The 20859-nt window shown below is 35.3% G+C and overlaps 1 protein-coding gene across 6 annotated transcripts; it reads left to right on the forward strand.

The window, feature by feature from the left end:
- Positions 1-820: 820 nt before the first annotated feature.
- Positions 821-20718, forward strand: LOC117572572 (G-protein coupled receptor 52). 6 transcript variants are annotated; one of them, XM_052005498.1, is made up of 5 exons: positions 821-906; positions 1858-2025; positions 16582-17969; positions 18035-18293; positions 18353-20718. In XM_052005498.1, exons 3-5 carry the CDS (start codon positions 17837-17839, stop codon positions 18927-18929), a joined length of 969 nt encoding a protein of 322 aa, XP_051861458.1. In that variant the 5' UTR covers positions 821-906; positions 1858-2025; positions 16582-17836; the 3' UTR covers positions 18930-20718. The 6 variants fall into 6 exon arrangements, with proteins under 6 accessions (XP_051861458.1, XP_051861456.1, XP_034111346.1 ...); XM_052005496.1 differs by having other exon boundaries at positions 827-909; XM_034255455.2 differs by having other exon boundaries at positions 831-1332.
- The last annotated feature ends 141 nt before the right edge of the window (positions 20719-20859 follow it).

A 20859-nucleotide genomic window follows, 5' to 3' on the forward strand; every position in this document is an offset into this window, starting at 1 on the left:
AATTTGTAAAACAAATTCCAAAGTCAACGAAACATTTTTTTTTTAATTTGGTCTTCGTTTAATTTCCTGACAACCTAAAAGTATGCTATGTTATTTTTACATGCGCCGAATCTCGCTTAATTTTCGCTAACATTTTTTTAACTTTAATAAAAATACATTGAAAAGCAAAAAAAACCAAATTCTACCTCAATTTCTCATCCACCGTATTCCAAAATTAGTAACTCAAAACTCAAATAGCAACGAACTTCCATTTTTAGTTTGGTCTTCGTTTAATTTCGTGACGGCCTAAAAATATGCAATGCTATTTTTACATGCGCCGACGGCATCATTGAATTATTGTTTCCTTTTTCGCTATCATTTTCTCGTTAATTATAAAACTAATATACATTTCAACAACAAACTAAATACTACCTCCATTCCTCATCCACCGTATTCCAAATTTAGTAACTCAAAACTCAAAAAGCAGCGAACTTTTTTTTAGTTTGGTCTTCGTTTAATTTCGTGGCGGCCTAAAAATATGCAATGCTATTTTTACATGCGCCGAAACTCGCGACGGCGACGCTTCCAGTGCGCTGGCCTGGAAAGCGCTACAAATATAAACAAATGCCATGTGCGTCAAAAGCTCGCCTCGTAAACTAGGCGAAAGCTTCACGCTGTCTGCTCTCTCCTGTTGCGTGTTGTTGCAGGCGCGCACACAAGTTCCAGCAAGCGGTGCTTTCGCTCTCACCTACTCTCTCTCTCTCTCTTTCTCTTCGAGTGTGTGCTGCGCTCTCTGGGCGTTAGTCCAGTTGGAGCGAAAAATGCTTTGGCCCAGTCGCCAGTCAGACAGTCAGCGCGTTGCACGTACGCACGCATCGAGCAGCAGCAGCAGCAGCAGCAGCAGTAGCAGCAGCGCGGGCGCGTTCAGTGGTTGTTGGAAACAGTCAGACACACACACACACACCTACACTAACACACACACACACAGACGGCGGGGGCCAGCAAACAAAATTTTCAGTTCTTGCTGTTCCGCTTCTGTCCAAAAAAAGAAAAAAAGCGAAAAAAGTAGAAAAGGAAACTTTTGCAGCTTATTTGATGTTGTGAATCGAATATCGAATAGAACGCTGGATTAGTGAATGTAATTAAAAGCAACTGCAGCTGTGCGAAATATGCAAATTTATTTAATTATCTGGTGAATAATTGAAAAATCCAAGGCGCATACCTGCGCACATGTCCTATATGTGTGTGAGTGTGTGTGCGTCCGCTGTGAATGTGCATGTGTATGTGTGTTGAAGGCTAAGCAGCAAAAGAAAAGCCAACAAGTAACAAAAAGAAAAGCTGCATGTGTCCCACGTGCGTGAATAAATCTGAAACTGAAGTGAAAATCGCAGAGATAATAAAAATAAAAAATACAAAATTAAATTCGCAACAAAATCAATGACAAAAGTTTGCCGCAAAATAAAGTGAAAAATACTTTAATGTCGAATTAAATGATAGCTAAAGAATATTATTCCCTGCAAATCCCGAGAACAAAAAAAATTTACATTTATCTAAATTGTGTTTAGAGCTCTCGCCTAAACTTTTCCACACACACAAATTTCGAAATTTATGATACTATCTTATCGTTGGTGCTTTTGATTTTTATTATTTAATGCCTAATGCATTAAAATATTATTTGATTGATTTATTAGACGCTTGGGCTCTATGACGCCACTAAAAGACACTAAGCCCTCTCACACATTATACAATTCTTAGTTAGTCAGTTTCCCTTCAAGAGAATACGGGGAGTTTTAAGTCTGTAATCATAAATAAGAAGAGCTTACACATCTGGCAGCTAGACAGTTGATAGTTTCCTTTTGTCGTCATTTGTCGTTGCAGCCAAACAAAGTGATAAAGACAAAGTGTTCAAGACAAAATGTAATAACTATACTATATAAATATATACAACAACAACAACAACAACTAAAACACCAAAAAGAAATTTAATTAAATGAAACAGCAAAAACTCAATGTTGGGAGAACTTTTCTGATGAACTCAAGTCAAAGGTGAGTATTCCAATTCCAAAAAAAGGCTGCAACAATAGACACACCTAGAATACACACACACATACACATAGAGATACACTCGCAGAGTAGTGTGAGCTCTGGGCGCATCCTACCTCAACACAAAAGCGAAACAGCAAAGCAAAACATAAACAACCCCAAAATGGCCACAAAAGCCAAAGCCAAGCTTCGCTGCCAGCATCGCCGTCGACATCGACATCGACGTCGGCGTCTGCAGCAGAGATGTGCTTGAGAGTGTGCTTCAAAAATATATAGGCAGAGCAAACAACGAAAATTCGCATGAAAAGCTCAATGCAAAAAAATGTTTGGCAAGCAGGCAGCATCGAGTTTGAGATTAGCGCAAGTCGCTGCGTAAATATTGAAAAGCTCATTTGAGAGCAGCGCTGCCAGCGTCAACAGTGGCAGCAGCTTAAGTTTATCACTTGCGTTCCACATACTCATTTTCGTCCTTGCCCTCCCCCACTCGCACTCGCACTCGCAGACTTTGCAATTTAGTGTAATGTCATTTCGCCTAGCTTAAGAACTTTCAACTTGTCTTTTTTTCTGTAGCATACTTTTGAGCATATCCAATATTCGACGACTGCCGAAGCGCAGCTTTGTTTGTAGCTGTTGTTTTTTTGTGTAGCATACTTTCGGGCACATCCAATATTAGCAAATGCTGAAGCGCAGCTTTGCTTCGCCTAATTCGTTTTTGGCATTGCATGCGTATCTTTTGTACGCTTCGTTACATTTTGTCACATTTCCTTTGCGTTTTGTTTCATTTCGTTTCGTTTTCGGGTTTCTCTCTTTTTATGTACTTTGTTTTATAGGCAATTTGTCTTTTGGCTGCCGTCGATAACTTTTGCTGTGTCATAAAAACGCGTCAGCTTTGCCTGCTTTCGCTTTTAGCTTGTTCATTATTTTCGTTTTTTTTTTTTCTGTTGCTTTTGCGCTTTGCGTATCCTTGCGCTTATCTAGGAGGGATTGCTGCAGGTCCGTTTTGGCTGCCGTCAACTTGTTTATTTTGTCGTAAATTTGCCTTCAAGGGCGCGCGTATCATAATATTACACAGACATGGACAGTTTATCGATCACACAATGGGAAATTTCACACCTGGCCTCCTGTGGGGAGGAAGTCGAAAGAAACAAGAAACAAAAAACAAAAAACAAAACCACGTCGTGTCATGTCGAGTCAAGTTGAGTCGTGTCGGCTCTTCAAATTACGCCTTGCAATTTGCTGCGTTGCGCCTACTTCAAGGTCGCTTTGTTGTGGTTGTGGCTTTTGCATAATTCAAGCACCTCCGATCGCCGTTGCTTTTTATTCTTTTATTACATCCTCTTGCCACACACACACACACACCCAGAGTTTACACATGGCTGGCTGCCTGCATGCAACATTTTTCCCATGTCCAGCACACAAAATTCCATTGCATACTTCAAGGCTGCCGTCTAATTTACATGCCAAATGGCGCGTGCAACATTCTCAACGATTTCCTTCGCCCTCCCTCACACACGTAATTGTTTTCCTTTTCTTCTGCCACGTATACAATTAGCCAGCTGCAGCAACAGCCACAAAATAAAAACCCAGCTGCAACACAACCTTGATTTGTAATTATCGCAAATATACTTTAATTGCTACACATTATGATAAAATTGCCTTTAACAATGGCATCAAAAAGTAATAGCATATATATGTTTATACTACGTACATATATATTATATATTATGTCGGTCTATTTATGTGTCGCCTACGCCAAGATTTATGGCCGCAACGTGTGTTGCGCTGCCCCGCATCGCGTGTCCACTGCGAGTTCTCATGCCCCATGCCATGCCCCACAAAACATCTGTTATCACTAAGCTGAAAGCCGCAATGAAATTAGAAAGTAAGAGTGAATACGCATTGCGGCCACAGTTTAACAACAAACAAAAGCGAACAGACAAAAAAAAAAAAAAAAATACTAAATAATACATAAATATGTTATATGGAAAAGCGAAAAACAACAACAAAGCATAACAACAACTGAAGAGCTAAATATAAACATAAAAGTATCTGAAAACTGAAAGCGAAAAAGAATACTTTTTGTGATGTGAACGAAGTGTGAATACACTTTCATATATATGATTCTATTTTACTGATACAAGCAAAAGTATTTGGTAAAAGTTCTGATCCAAAATAAAGTATATGGTTTAATTTTTAATTTCCAACTTTAAATCTGAGACAAGAACTTAAAAGAGCTTGAAATGCATTTATATAATATTAAACTACTTACAGATAGAAAACAGCCAAATTTTTTTCACTTTTGCTATATTTATATTTACTTTGATATTTACAAAAATAAAAAGATTGAAGTATTTTAAAAAGCTTTTAAAGTATATAATTATTTATATTGAATTTTTGAATTCCCATTCAAAAAGCTAAGTAAAAAGAACTAAGAACAGTTTTCAATACACGTTTATTAAACTCATTTACAAAAATGTACAATATATTTTCACTTTTCATAATATTTATACATAAGCTGATTATTTTATTATTACATAAATAAACAACATGGTAATTAAATTTCTCAATAGCAGTATTTATATTTAATTTGAATTTTACAAATGACTCGACAGCTGACTCACTTGAAAAAATATAATGACATCATATAAAGTTATATACATAGATAGATTTGAGAGAAACGGAAATGCTTCATAGCGTTAATAAATTAAAATACTCTCTGCTCTAGGGTATAGAAAATGTGCCAAAATTCATTTATATAATATATGTATCAACATTTGGCTTTTATGACCCGCAGTATAAATGCGACATAACAATCTTAACGACTTTTGAATGCTCTATAAAATGGTGTATTAGATAATGCTAATTAGTTGAGCTATGTATTTTAAATGTTTAATTTACAAGCAATACAAAAGCAGTTTAATTAAATTCCGAATATTCTATAGAAACAAGATGAATCATTTTAATGAATTCTCAAGTAATTAAACGGCTTTAAGAGTGAATCATCTCTCTGTAATATTTCAGAATTTTTCTTAGCTCAAAGCTCAGAATCACTTACAGAATTTTTATAACAATTCAACAGCTTTAAAATTAAATCAGCTCTGATATATTATATCAAGTGTTTCCTTAGGTAATTTATATGAATTTAACCAGCTTTAAGATGCCGCAGCTGATCATAATATTTCAAGTTTTTTCTTAGTAAACTTTTAGGAATTCAATTGATTTCAAGTTGAAAACTTTGGCATACAAATGTACAAAATAATTGACACTTTATGCTTAAATATAATATAATAACAATAACAATGACTAATATAAAAACAATAGGGCAAGAAAAAACGTACTAGAATCAAGAATAAAAATTTGAAGCAAGATTGTTTGATGTCAAAATGTAACCAAGAATGTTTATTCTTAAATCAAGATCAAAATTGAACCAAGAAGGCAAAATCTTAAATCAAGATCAAACAACCTTAAATTTAAATTGTCTGAAATAAAACAAAAAACAAAAAAAAAATTGTAGTATATACTTTTCTACACATTGAAAGTTGTCTCTTAGCAAACTTTTTCAAATAGAATTGACTTCAAGTAACTTTACCTTTATGTAAAATGTGCATAACAATTAAAACTGTTTAGCTGGAATATTTAATATATTGAATTTGTCGTGACACTTTTCTATACAATCTTCATTTGGAACTTTTCTTTTCATTTCCATTTAGTATCTTTCCCCTAGTCACACACACCCGAAATTACGCTGAAAACATTTAAAATCCGTACCGAAAAATAAACGACGACGTCAGCTGTGGCACAGTGACAACGCCTCCCAATCACTCACACTCCTCCTTCTCCCTCCTTCGACTTATTTCCCTTTCCCAACCGGACTTTGGCAATCAGTGAAAGTTTCATTTAGCTGTGTGTGTGTGTGTGTGTGTGTGAGTGTGTTTGTGTGTCCATCTCTTGACGCCTTTCCGGGCACACAAATCGCGCTCTTAACTGACAATAGACATGCCCAAGCATAGACTGAGTCTATGAGTATGTCACACAATTTTCGGGGGGCGGGCAACTATTTGTATTTGTTGTGGGTGTGGCACTTTAAGCCCTAAACTAATTGGCTTTAATGGCCGAGCGATGAGTAAAAAGGGACAAAAGTACACAGAAGCAAAACTTATAAAAAAAAAAGTATACATACAAAAAAAAGCTAACACCAAAAATAAAATCTTGAATCACGCTTATACGATGTCCAATTTGAGCAAAGATAAACTCTTAAGTCAAAATCAAAATTCTACATTTCATTGTAGATTGCCCATTCAAGACTATGGAAAAATATAAAAACAGAATCAGTATCAACATCTAACATCAAAAGAAGTTTAAAGAAACAAGATCAAAACTGTTGAATTTAAAAGCTTTTCGATTTTTTTAAAATTATGATTGAAGAGCGAAAGCTTAATTTAAGAATTTTTCAACACATCGTAAAAATCTTAAAACAAAGTTTGCAATCTACTTTTAAATCTAGATTTTTATACGCACACAATACTCACAAGGTAGAAGGGTATTATAACTTTGTACCTCCAGGAAATATATGTAACAGGCAGAAAGAGGCATCTCCGAACCTATAAAGTATATATGTTTTTGATCAGAGTCATAGAGATATAAATCAAGATTTCTTCACTTCCGCCCCTGCAAATTGATAAGAATTCAAATAATAATTTTTAAGCTAGTCGTCGCTTTAGTACACTCAATAATAACTATAGTTTTATGATTCCTGAACATTTGGTTCAGATAAAAATTATAAAATTTATTTAGGAAATACTTTTGTATGGGTACTTACTAAAGATCTTAGTGCCTAATCCTGGCATTCTGGTATATTTTATACTCCATGGTATATTTTAAATGTAGTTTTGGCTGACATTCTCTGATATAGTTTGCACTTTATGGTATAATTTTAATGTAATAGTAGATCAATATACCAAATATGGCATTCGGCATATTTTTAATATACTTGTGGTATATTAATTTAATATATTTTAAGAATAATACCGGCTTGTTTTACTGTTAATGGTAGCGTGTATCTCACAGTCGAGCACACTCAACTCTTTATACTTGTTTAATCTTAAAACGATGATTGATGGATAGTTGATAGTAGATAGATAGTAGATTTCAAACTTTGAATTAAGAATTTGTCATCCTAAAAATCTTGTAAATGGTTTTTTTAGGAGTAACTTTTCAATCTACATTTTTTTCTCTCTGTGTAGAGTATCGAATGTTGGAATTAGTATTTCAGTTATTGTTTTGCGCCTGCAGTTGTTGCAAATTGGTTGAATGTCAAACAGTGCGCCAAACAATTGCCACATGCTGCCACGCCACACTTTGCTGCAGCAGCTTCAACAACGAGCCAATAAATTGCAAATGAAATACAAGTCTCAAGGATGATGTTGCGAGCTTGAGCTCGAATTCTCTCCCCTCATTCTCTCCTTCTGTTCACTTGAGCTGCCACGCTCTTCCTTGTTTACACAGTCACTCTCTCTGTCGCTCTCTCTCTCCCTCTCTCATTCACTCTCTCTCAGTTTCCGTGGCTATATATAACTGTATTCCTATTGCCATTCAGCGCACAGCTGACATCGAAAAACAGCGAGCGGCTTGCCTCAACCTCAACCTCGATGTCGCCTCGCGTTGCCTGCCGCCTTATCAATCAATTGGCAAATAACAGCAACAAATAAACACACACACAAGAGTTGCAACTGTAGACTGGCAAATTGATGCATTGACATATTGATTGAGCCACTGAGCACACTGCAACTGGCTTCGACTTTGGCTTTGGCCGATGATGGCTGCGACTGCTGAATGTCAAGTTGCAGCATTGAAGCAACTCTTGTTGTTGTTTTCCGTTTATTGATTGACTGTCTAAATGTGTGTGTGTGTGTGGGTGAGTGTATCAGTATGGGGTTTGAATATATTAGTATATGTGTTTCTGCCGGTATCAAGCACACAACTGTCCTTAGCCTTAGCGCAAGTTGTATTTATTACGCATACGTCGCGTTGCCAATGACAACAAGGATGCAGCAGCTGAGCACATTAAGCGCGTCCTTCGTCAAAAGTAATTTATAACATTTGTCAGCTTCATCCACTATCAACTTACTTGACAAAAACGACTCAAACAAAACGTTTCTAGGGAAATCAAAGTCAACTGAAAAAGCAAAAGCAAAAAATAATAATAATAAAACTGCAAAAGGGGAATAAAACGATATAAAACTAAACACGGGTGCGTCGCCAAGGCGCTGCGCGTGTCCTTGGCCACCACCACCACCACCAGCCATCAGCCATCAAAGCAAACCAAACACAACGAACTCAACCCAGAATTGGGCCAAATGAAAATATTACGTATACGCCATGTTCCATGTTTCATGTGTAAGGGTGTGTGACACCATATACATTTTAATGGCGCGCTTGGCTTGGGCAGTCGACTGAGTTTATGACCTGCCCCCAAAAAATAGAACGACGAACGGACAACAAAATTAACAACAATAAGTTGACAACACGTGCGTTTAGCGTCGAGCCTCACAAACAGCAAAAAAAAAGATAATAAAAGTTTTTGCTCTTGGCAACTAATCAAAATACATATATGTACCATTTTATGCAAATTAATTAAATTAAATAAGTAAGAGTCAGCACATAAAAAGTAGTTCTTAATTTCAGTTCATTTGCATTGCTCTATTTTTTTTTTTATTATAAAGAATAACAATTTTACTTTAATGATAATCACAAATATACAAATTTAACGTAATATTTACATTTAAATGTATTTTTATTTTATTTACATTCATGAAAAATAGTTAATATAATAGCTTCGAACATAGTTTCAGCACTTAAATAAAAACAAGTAAGAAAGTTACAGTCGAGTGTGCTCGGCTGTGAGATACCCGCTACCCATTTTTAATAAAGGCAAAATATTGCGGTATCATTTTGAAAATATACCGAAAATACTAAAAAAATACTAAAAATATACCAAATGGTATGCTTGGTATATCGATATAGTACACCATTCAAAATATACCATAAACGGCACAATGTGCCAGATTGTCGGCCAAAGCAACTCAGACCCCTAGTAAGTAGGCGTTTTTCCCATACAAAAGTATTTCTTTAATAACTTCCACAATTTTTATCTGATCGCAACCAAATTTTCAGGAATCATAACTACTATAGTAATTATTGTATATACCAAAATTCGCAACTTTAGCTTTAAAATTACGCTTGTTATTCGATTTTTTTGATTTTCGGGGGCGGAAGTGGGCGTGGCAAAAATTTAAAACAAACTTGATCTGCGTGCAAACATAACAAATGCTGTCGAAAAAAAATTATAGCTCTATCTCTTATAGTCTCTGAGATCTAGGTGTTCATACGGACAGACGGACGGACACACAGACGGACAGACGGACATGGCTAGATCGTCTCGGCTGTTGACGCTGATCAAGAATATATATACTTTATAGGGTCGGAGATGCCTCCTTCTGCCTGTTACATACATTTCCTGCCGGCACAAAGTTATAATACCCTTCTACCCTATGGGTAGCGGGTATAAACATTTTAACTTCACATTTTTCAATTTTAATGTATTTATAATGAGAGAAAAGTTAATATAAAATAAAAGGTTTATATATAACAAATAATAAAAGCTACAGTCGAGTGTGTTCAAATCAAATCAAAAAGGTATTATTCTTCAAATATGCCAAATTAATATACTGCAAAAGTACAAAAATATACCAACGTCTATATTTGGTATATTGGTATAGTAATACATTAAAACTATACCATAAAGTGCAAAATATACAAATTTGTCAGTCTCGTCACTTTAACTACCCCAAAAATACTAAAATATTTCGAATGCTACATTCAAAATATACCAGATTTTCATACAAAGTAACTACGACCGTAAAAATACTAATACGACTTCTATAATTGGTATATTGATATGATACTACATTCAAAATATACCATATTGTGCAAAATATATCAATTTCTCAGTCAAAGTGACCGCGGAAATACTAAAATATTTCAAATGAAACATTCAAAATATTCCAGATTGTCATCCGAAGTAACTATTACCGCAAAAATACTAATACGACTTCTATAATTGGTATATTGATATGATACTACATTCAAAATATACCGAATAGGGCAAAATATACCAGATTGTCAGTCAAGGTGGCCGCGAAAATACTAAAATATTTCAAATGAAACATTCAAAATATGCCAGATTGTCATCCAAGGTAACTGCTACCCCAAAAATACTAAAATATACATTCAAAATATACCATATAGTTCATAATATACCAGATTGTCAGTCAAATATAACCAATTTTTCAGGAATCATAAGTACTATAGCTATTATTGTCTGTACCAAATTTACGCTTGTTATTCAACCTTGTCGATTTGCGTGGGCGGAAGCAATGAAGCTTCAAGCTTCATATAAATTATTTCCATTAAAGCCTAGACATCTTTTGTAATGCATTTTGATAATATTAAAATAATTGCAAATTTAATTAAGAAGAAATTAATACAGTAATAATAATATATGTAAATAAAAGGTCACACAAGTTTCACGCCATCAAAGCTTTAAAAAAATAATATACAGCTTGAAAAATCACTTAGTAAAAATGTCATTCCTCTATTTAAGCTAAAATGTGCACGCCATGAAAAATGATTGCGATATTTCAGGCAGTACTTTCGCTCTTTCGCACAACAGCCAAAAGAAAAGTTCTTTCGCCTTGGCTCACTTTAAAATTTGCATTTATTAATTGCATTCGCTGGCGTCGCGAAACTTTTTAGCCAAGTTTCATGCAACAGGCCGCTGGCTGGCAATGCAGCTTCAACGCTTGAAGTTGCCAGTTGCCAGTTTTGCAAAGTTCTTAAGTCAGTTTATTTGCTGTGCGCTGCGTGAGTTGTCGCCATATGCGAGACTATTAATTATGCGTGGGCCAAAGCAAAAAAAAAAAAAAACAAAAACCCGAATAGTAAACTGTACTAAACTGTGAGCTCAGAAGTTGACTTCGCATTGTGCCTAAAAATAAACAGCATTAAAAATAGATGCGGCAAAAAAGAAAGCAAGGTAACAAAAGGCAGACAACAAGCAGCAGCAGCGGGCTGCTCTGACACTCTGAGGTCATGCTTATATAAGCCTGCTCCGATGACGTGGCAGCTTCCCCCTCCCCCCTCCCCCCCTTCTTGTCCTTTCATCTGCAGCAGCCTTGCCTTGTCGCGCCAACGTCATCAACTGAGTATCCTTTTTTTAGCATGCACTCGCCTTGGCCTTCGCATTTTGCCCGTATTTTTAGCGACCCCCCCGCACCTCCCTCGCTGCTTTCACTCTCAGTGAGGACACCCTAGCCACCTGGCCGGGCATTTAAATATGATTTTATGGCAGCCCCCAAAGCGACGACGACGTCGCTCGTGGCTTTGTAAATCACTTGACGTTGCTCTGTGCCATCACCGTCATCGTCATCGTCGCATGTGGCAACTCCCCTCTCGACTCTCCTCTCCTCTCCCCTTGCCTCAACTCGACATTCACACATGTATCCCGGTATCTGTGCTCTCCGCCTCTATGCGAGACTTTGTGTGTTGCGCCATAAACACGCATGCGATACATATTTTATGGCTCCAAATGAAATCTACAAGCGCAGCCCACAAATGCCACACACACACACTCATGTCTAACGCACCTACACATACTATGTAACTCTTCTCTCTTGCTCACGTACAGCGCTGTGCATTTGTCTAGAAGCGATAAAGTTTTTTGCGCTTTGTTTGTGCTCACAAAGTTGTGGGCGCATTCATAAATCTGTGAACAAAGCGAGAGCTCAAAACTTGTTTGCAGTTTGTGTAGCCTACTTTTAGGTTGCACTGTTGATGATGCTGCAGTTTTAAAGCAACTGATAACGGGTTCAACTGCTTTAACTGCTGGTAGTTTGCAATGAATGGCTATTATTTATACTTAGTTTCATAATATTCCAAATTAGTCCATATATATAGTGTTTTTTTTTATTAAATTTTTATACTACCTACAAAAAGCCAAATTGTTCAGTAATAAGTATAGTTACGTGTAATTATTATTAAGTTTTTGCTTTTAAAAATATCCCAATTTCTTATAGATTACTTTCAGTTCATGTCCTGTTACCTAAAAGACATAATTTGCAGTATTAATGCATCAAAAGTTGCCTACTTTTAGGTGCAGTATAAAAAACACAATTTGCACTGTTGATGATGCTGCAGTTTTAAAGCCACTGATAATGGATTCAGTTTCTGCAACTACTTTAATATGTATGGTTATTAGTTATTTAAAAAAAAAAATACTTATTTTTGACTATATTTCTATCCGGCTATCTAGCAGATAGTTCAGAATTAATGTCGCAAAACTTCTTTTTTTATAAAAATAATAACGAAATGATAACAAAGATAGGTGCACTGTTACCTAACTGGGCAACTTAAATAAATCAGAAATAATAAACAGAAAATTAATTATGTCAGCAGCACATAATAAATATAAAGTAAATAAAGATTGTATAAATTGAACCCAAGGATATACGAGAAATGTATGTACAAAACTTCTTGGTTGATGATGCTGGAGTTTTAAAGCAACTGATTATGGATTCGAGTTCTCGAACTGTAGCTACTTATGTTATTAAGGTTTTCCGTTGAGAACTATTCCAATTTATTTTAGATTTATGAGTCTTTTGAATTCCTTTTCCTTACATGTCTTCTTTTACCTAATAGTCAGGAATTGCAGTATTAATGCACAAAAAGTTGTTTGCACTTTATGTTGCCTACTTTTAGGTGCAGTTTGTTGCATTTAAAGTCCAAATTGCGCTGCTGATTATGCTACAGTTTAATATATGTAACTATAACAGTTAAAATTGCTCAACTGCTTTAATATGCCTTTTTTGTTTTAGATTATAATATTAATATTTCCTTTTAAATTGCTTTCCCTTACATGTAACCTGATACCTACAAGGCAGAAATTTTAAGCGCAGTTTGAAAATTTTAAAGTGCAGTGCTGATGTTGCAGTTGGAAAGTGGCTGATAATTGTTTAAGCTACCTTAATCATTACAAGCAGTTCAGATAAAACGGATTATTGAAAAGATAATTAAATATATTGAATAGGAAAAATAGGATTGTGAGATTGCTGCCCACTATTATTAAATTTTAGTAAAAATTTAAAATTTTAGTAAAATTAAAAGCTCGCAAAATAGAATTCCAATAAAATTGCAGTTTTTCTAGAGAATCTTTATATTAAGTTACCTATACATAAATTAGGCGCGTTATGTATAACATTTTTTAATATATTCTTTGATTTTCAATATATCTAACTATGACACTTGATTCCTTTCAATTCGTTTACTTATTTTGTTGACCAAAACTATAGTGAACAAAAATATTTATTGTAGCTTTTTAAATTAACAGAGTGTCCATTAAAAGCGGTTGGAAATCCACTATTCATATGAAATACTATTTTTCTAAGGGATTTAACTCTCCAAAGAAAGATTGAATTATGAATATTTTATATTATAATTCTATACTAATATTATGTATTACTTCTTTATAATAATTTATAGAGAATCGTAAATTATTTACGTATTTATAGTTCCTTTCTTTCCGAGTTTCTCAGAATAATACAAACCCCTTTATTTGCCCCACACTGTAATCACAAATATATATACGCTACACACATATGTAGCATTTAACTGTAGTTATACTTTCATGTGTGTGTATTATTATTGTTGTATGTCTTATTGAGCCATCACATGAATACATAAGCGTCTATCTACGTAACAGCTGCCACCAAAATGGGGCAACATTTGTTTCAATTCTGTCCACATTTCACTCAAGTGAATTATTGCGTTGCCATAATCAAAATCTCATCAACCTCAAGACTTATTTCGCAGCAGCAGCAGCAGTCGAGGCAACAACAACAATAATTGTATTATTCATAATTAATCATCAAAAAGATTCACGTGCTTATTGATTTTTTTCGTTGGCATTGTTTCTACTTTTTTGTTGATGAGTTCGCTGAACTCATTTCTCATTTCTCATATGTCCCCAATGGGGAGGGGAAGAGGGAGGTGGCTCAGCCTTGTGCCTCATTATGTGTGGCACAAATCGACGCTACGGTTAAGTTGGCAGCAATAACAGTTATTTCACTGTAATTGCCAGTTCCAGGCCGAAGCCTGAGTCTCTCTCTGTTCTCAGTTCTCAGTGGCGACTTGATGGCGGCGCCATGAAACCATTTGCACAAATGACGTTTTCCGCACCACAATCGCCGCCCACTTTCGCTCAGCCACGCCCCCGACATCAACTGCACGCGCTTACGCAATGATTGACAGCAACACACAGAGAGCGAGAGAGAGAGAGGGAGGGAATGTGTGAAAGAGATGAAAGCAAATGCAATTCATTGTTATTTATCACCTGTCGGCTGCCAAACCATTGCGACGTTAGCATTAATTAAATTACAAAGTCAAGCGAGAGACAAACTTGTTACAGTCACAGTTACCCCATTGACCTCTGCCTCCCCCTTACCCCTCCTCCCTTGCAGTCATCTCCTGCTGCTTCTCGAATGGCATTTGATAAATGCTTTCCGGCTTTTGTTTGCCTTCGTCTGCGTGGCAAATGACGCGATGACGTCGCCAATGATGCTGATGAGGTAAACCAACTTAGGGAAGGCAGGGGGCGGGGCAGCTGTAGGGCTGCTTGATAGTTGATCGATTGCAAAAAGCACTAAGCATCAATAACGCAAGACAAACAGACACAGGCTAAAGGTGTACAGTTTGATTACCACAGTTCGAGAGTCACAGTTGTACAAGCGCTGCGCAACAGTTTGACAGCATTGCATGCATAAGCTATCGATAAATGCGTGTAATTTAATGTTTTACAACAATGTGAAGTAAAAGTGTGAACAAAATTGACATGATTAATAACTATATTTAATATTTATGAGACCCAAACATTAATTTACAATTTTAGCAGCACAAATTAGTAAAGCTGAAAACATCGATGCAACGAGCATCGATACTTTTTATAGCGATGTTTTCGTTGGATGTCGATGTTAAGCGCTAGCTCGAAGTTTGATATCGTACTCATAATTTTAAAATGTTTTTGTATTATCAAAAAAAAATCAAGCAAAAGGGAATTCTAATAAAGCTTATTGTTTCAAATATTTTAATAAAATGAAGAAGTTTATTTTTAATTGATTACGAAGTTCGATAATATTTTTTGAGCGATGTTTACCGATGTTTTGTTTTGTAATAAAGTTAAGCGATGTATCGATGTTATATTTCCAAAACGTAAACGGATATGGACTTCGATGTTTTCTGTAACATAACTAGTAAAAATCGTAAAAAAAAAACTAATTGCATTCATATAAGAAAAATATTACATAAAATTTTACTTTATTTTGAAATGCAAATAATATGTAAATTTTCAATATTAATTATTTATTTACTTTTATTAGTAATTTAGAATTACTAAGGTACAAAATGAAGTAAAAACAAGAGATTTGATTGCTTAATTCAATTTATTTATATTTAATTTATTTTTTCTTATATTATTCATTAATATTTTCATATTCAAGTTAAATTCTGTAGTACAAACTGTATTCTTGGAGGTCTTTAAGGATGCCTGCAATATTACTTACATAAATATAATTTAAATATTATATAGCAAAGCTAATTATTGTCTTAAATGTTTAATTCAATTCTATAGACTTTATAGTAGTCATGACTTAAGCTTTTTAAGCTTCTGTTTTATATTAAAAAAATATTTCCATTAAAATGTATATTATTATTTATTTTAAATATTATTGAGCAAGCTTCTTTTTACTTATTTTTCATTCAACTTAACAGCTAAGTAAATTGCAATTATTGTTTTCAATTTTGAATTAAATTATATAGTAGTGAAGTGCAAGTGAAATATTTCCATTAAAATATGAGTGATCAAAGCTTCTTTACACTTTTATTTTTATGCAATTGAATAGCAAAGTAAATGCAAATTTTGTAATTGAAATTCAATTATGCAAAGCGTGCATAATTATTGCATAAATAGTTGTTGTAATTGTGACATCAACTCAGTTGTGTAAATGCAAATAAGAAGAAGAAGCAGCAGCTGAAACATTTCAATTTGAGCTGAAGCTAATTGCAGTTTGACAGCCATTGGTGGAATTGTTGTGCAGTCAATGTCACTTGAGGCTGTCACTGCGATGGCTCTCAAACTGTGCCAAGTGCACAATCTAAAGTGGGTCAGCAGCAGAAGCAGCTGATGCGGGGGTGGTTATGAGGAGCTGCAACTAGGTGGGGGGGAGGTGACACACAAAAAGCTAAAGTGCCACTGGCAGGACGAAAGGATAAGCACGCTTATGTAAAGCATTTATGCAGCTAAAAGGCTTTTGTCACCAGCCACGTAATAATTTATTGAAAGCCAAAACGGGGCAAAGAAAAAGGGGGAGGGGGAAGGGACGGGGGGAACGCTCTCTTCTACCATTTATCGATTGTTATATAAATAAATGATTTCTTGTATTATTTTTACAGATGCGCACAATTAGCTTAAACTGACAACAACAGCAAAAACAACAAAATAGATGAGAAGCAGCTAGAGCAAATAACACCAAACAACAACAGCAACAAAATACAGCCAGAATTTACAAAGCAAAAGGATAATCACAATCACAACACAGCGAAAAAAGAAAAAAAAACCCAAATATAAAAACGATTTAGTCAAATATTTTAAACTTAAAAACGTAGCACATCAAAAGCCTTACGAAATATTTCAAACAACAAAAAAAAAACAAAGTAAAATATTTAAAAATAATTTTGTGCTGTGCTCTAATTATATTTATATAATTAAAAGTAGAAGAAAAGGCATTAGCAGAAGATCGCGACAACGTATTCATAAATATTTAAATAGCAACTAAAATTAACAAAGTAAATCTAAAAATTAAAACTAAATAATTGTAATCATTATTCTTCCACTTAAAAGTTCGAAATGTGTAATTTTTAAATTTCAAAAAAAGAAAAACTTAAAACTTAGTCAACAAATTTAGAAGCAACAAACAATATACAATATATATTGCAGACATATATACAGATATATATATAATATATAGAAAATATATTCAAAACTTTTTAGTAGCATTAAAGCGAGCATTAACGAACAGTTTAAAGATATTAACAAAATTTTATTAAAATTTAGCAAAAAAGCGTTGTGAATTTAATACCAAACAAAAAAATACTACAATACTAAAATACTACAACTTAAATTGAAACCTAAACGAAATGAACTAAATGAAATTGTCTATTAGTAGTTTTTAAAGGTAAAACACATTTTAAACGAAAGTTTTAAACGAGCTTCTAACACATGCGACTTGGCAAAACAAATAGCAAACATTATCCTTAACCTTAACCGCAGCCCCCAACAACGCAACAACAACAAAAACAGCAACAACAACTACAATCGAATTGCAGGTCTTGGCTTGGCGCCAGCCTAAAAGCAGGCAACACAAATTTATACAAATTTGGCGAGCTCAAGGTGCTGCAGCGACGGCGACGCTGACTCGACGACGACCTTCGCGTGTGCAGTTTGCCTATTGCACAATAGAGGGCGCCACACTACGCCAAAACTCTGAAACACACTCACACACGTAGAAACACACCAACACACACAGGCAGACATTTACTGACACACATTCGAGTGCAGGGCGTCATGACCGGAAGTGAGGTACAACTGAGCCTGTCGGCCTTTGCATAACCTTAAGCCAGAGCGCTTTCACTTGCAGTGGCCAGAAAAATGCCGGAAATGAGCCACCTGCAGGATATTTCGAAAGTGGAGAACCTCACCAAAGCCGTACTCATCTCCATACTGGGCGTGGCGATAGTGTTGTCCAATCTGCTGATCATCGCCACCTATGCCAACTTTAAAGGTAAACTATCGATAAATCGATGAATACATACTTTGAAATAACTTACAATCCACACACTCGCACAGGACCCACGGAGGTTATTAACTATTATCTGCTATCGCTAGCAATCGCTGACTTGCTATGCGGTCTACTCGTGGTGCCCTTCTCCGTTTACCCCGCCCTGAGGGGCGAATGGGTGTACGGCGATATCGTGTGCCGCTTCACCGGCTATCTGGAGGTCACACTGTGGGCCGTATCCGTTTACACCTTCATGTGGATCTCGGTGGATCGTTATTTGGCCGTACGCAAACCGTTGCGCTATGAAACGGTGCAAACGAAAACGCGGTAAGCAAAAGCATGTTAGTTATCGATAGTTCGATTAATGTTGAATCGTTTTTTGATAGCTGCCAATGCTGGATGGTCTTCACATGGATATCGGCAGCATTACTTTGCTGTCCACCAATTCTGGGCTACTCGCAGCCCATCGAGAACAATGTGACGCACATTTGCATGCTAGACTGGGGCAATATGGCGGCATATAGTGCCACATTGGCGATATTAGTATTAGGTCCCAGCCTCATATCGATAGTACACAACTACGGCTACATATTTGTGATGATGCGCAAAATTAGGTCCGGCGAGCCCATACATGATAAAGAATATGCAACTGCATTGGCTGAAAATTTATCGAACCCTAGTCATATGATGTCATTCGCATTAGTCTTTGCATTCTGGATGTCCTGGCTGCCATGGATATTGTTGCGTCTCTATGAGGTGGTCACGGGCGAGGTTATCCAAAGTACTCTTATCAATTTCGCAGTCGTTTGGATTGGTATATTGAATTCATTTTGGAAAATTGTGATTATGACCGGCATGTCGCCGCAATTTCGCATTGCGTTGAGAGTATTTTGCTTAACAATTTGCTGTAAGACTAAGGGCAGATTGCAAGCGGAGCTAATCGGGTTGGACCCAGATGACTAGAGCCGTTAAATTTTCAAGTATAAATTGGTTGTAAATCGCATCTTGTGTCATTTGAAAATCAAAAACAAAAAGTGAACAAAAAAAAAAGAGAAATCATAACAATACAATATGCCCAATAACTGAACCGTACTTGTCCCCTTGGCCACATAGTTGCATATTTATGGACCGCTCTGGGCGATGCGCACCAAACAAAATACTCTCCATCTCCACAACAACAACAACAACACCAACTAATACCAAACCATTCAACATCCATCCACCACCAACAACAATATTAAACAACAGCAACTACTAACTACTAAAAACAACAACAACAACAACATCTGCAACCAACAAAAGAAAACAAAAACAAACACTGACAAGTTGAAAGACATATTCATTATAATAGTTAATAAGCTAAAAACATTTGGTAAGAGTTTTTATTATTAATTAATTAACTAATTAATAATATTATTGTGTATTTATGAGCTTACAACGTACAGTATATGTTCGTATATAGCGTGTATGTATACATATCTAGCTATATACCCATATTACTTATGTCTAACACACGCCTAGTCCACATACCAGAGATATCATGGAATTTAATTTCCGCCAGCTACATTTCCGTTTTCGTTGGCATTTAAATTTGAAGAACTTGCATTCATCGTTATCGTTATCGCTATTGTTTCGGTTAACAGCGCTCTGTTAACCAGCTGTTGTTAACATCTCTCTTGCTAAGGCGACGCTAGCTTCACAAGCAACAACAAATTTAACACATATGCAAAGGTTTAGCGCTTGGCGCGTGTAAAGTTTTTTCAAAAAGTCCATATTAAGTACGAGTAGCATACTATAATATATTTATAGAATTTAGCAAATTAACTATTGTGTAGAGATTTATCAAATAAATTGCCAAAACCAAAAAAAAAAAACTAAATGAATAAAGACCCAAGAACGTAGATAGATGATTCGATAAGCAGTTCAGTCGAGTTCAACATTTTCAAATCTTTGCACGCTTCAAGAAATCAAGATCAACAACAACAACAACGTAAACAACGGCTATTCCTTCTCTCCGTTTATTAGTTACATTTATTATCCTGTACGAGAGTGTAGCTCAAAACGAAAATAAAAAGCAAATGCAAACAAATACTTGACACATTTCCAGTAGGTTTTAGCGCAAAACAAAAACTAAGCTAAATATAAATATATACTTAAATAAGTACGACTACAGTATGTATGTACAAGTAGCGAAGAGTAAAAAAAAGAGAACAAGAACGAAGATGACAAATTGCATACAAATCGTAATATATATAAATATATACATACTTATATATAGTTTAATGTACGATAATTTAGTATTAGGCAACAACAAGTTTAATAGTTTAATTCGTATCATGAATTATGTATATTTAGATTATAAATTAATTGTTTATAATTTCACCGAGACGACGTCGACGACGACGAAGACGAAGAAGGACATGAGCGCAACGTTGTTCAGATTTTCAACAGACTGTTGCAATTTTGCCTAGTTCCCTTAGTGGGTTAAATTCAGTTTCCTCGATCTGGGCAGAGTTGTGCTCATGTTACCCATGGTGTGTTTGTTGTTAAATATTGTTAACGCATATGTTATCCACAAACAAGCCAAGAAAGCATTGTGTATATTGTTTCATCATTGTACATTGATTTCAATCATTTCAATTAATTTTATAAAATGTTATCGATTTGATATGTAAGCAAATTGTAAGAACGTGTTAAAAATTATATAATTATTAAAACGAGAGCAGTAAATTATGTACATGGAAAGTTAAAACCCCGATGTTTCCTTATTCTCCATTCACATTTGAGTTTTTAATATGTACCCGCCAACAGTAAATAATATTTTCTGTTATTGGTATAACAGCAATGGCAGAGTGACCGTTCATCTACATGCAATTGGTATATTTACTCAACA

This window comes from Drosophila albomicans, chromosome 3, assembly GCF_009650485.2.
Source record: "Drosophila albomicans strain 15112-1751.03 chromosome 3, ASM965048v2, whole genome shotgun sequence".
NCBI classification, from domain to species: Eukaryota; Metazoa; Arthropoda; class Insecta; order Diptera; family Drosophilidae; genus Drosophila; species Drosophila albomicans.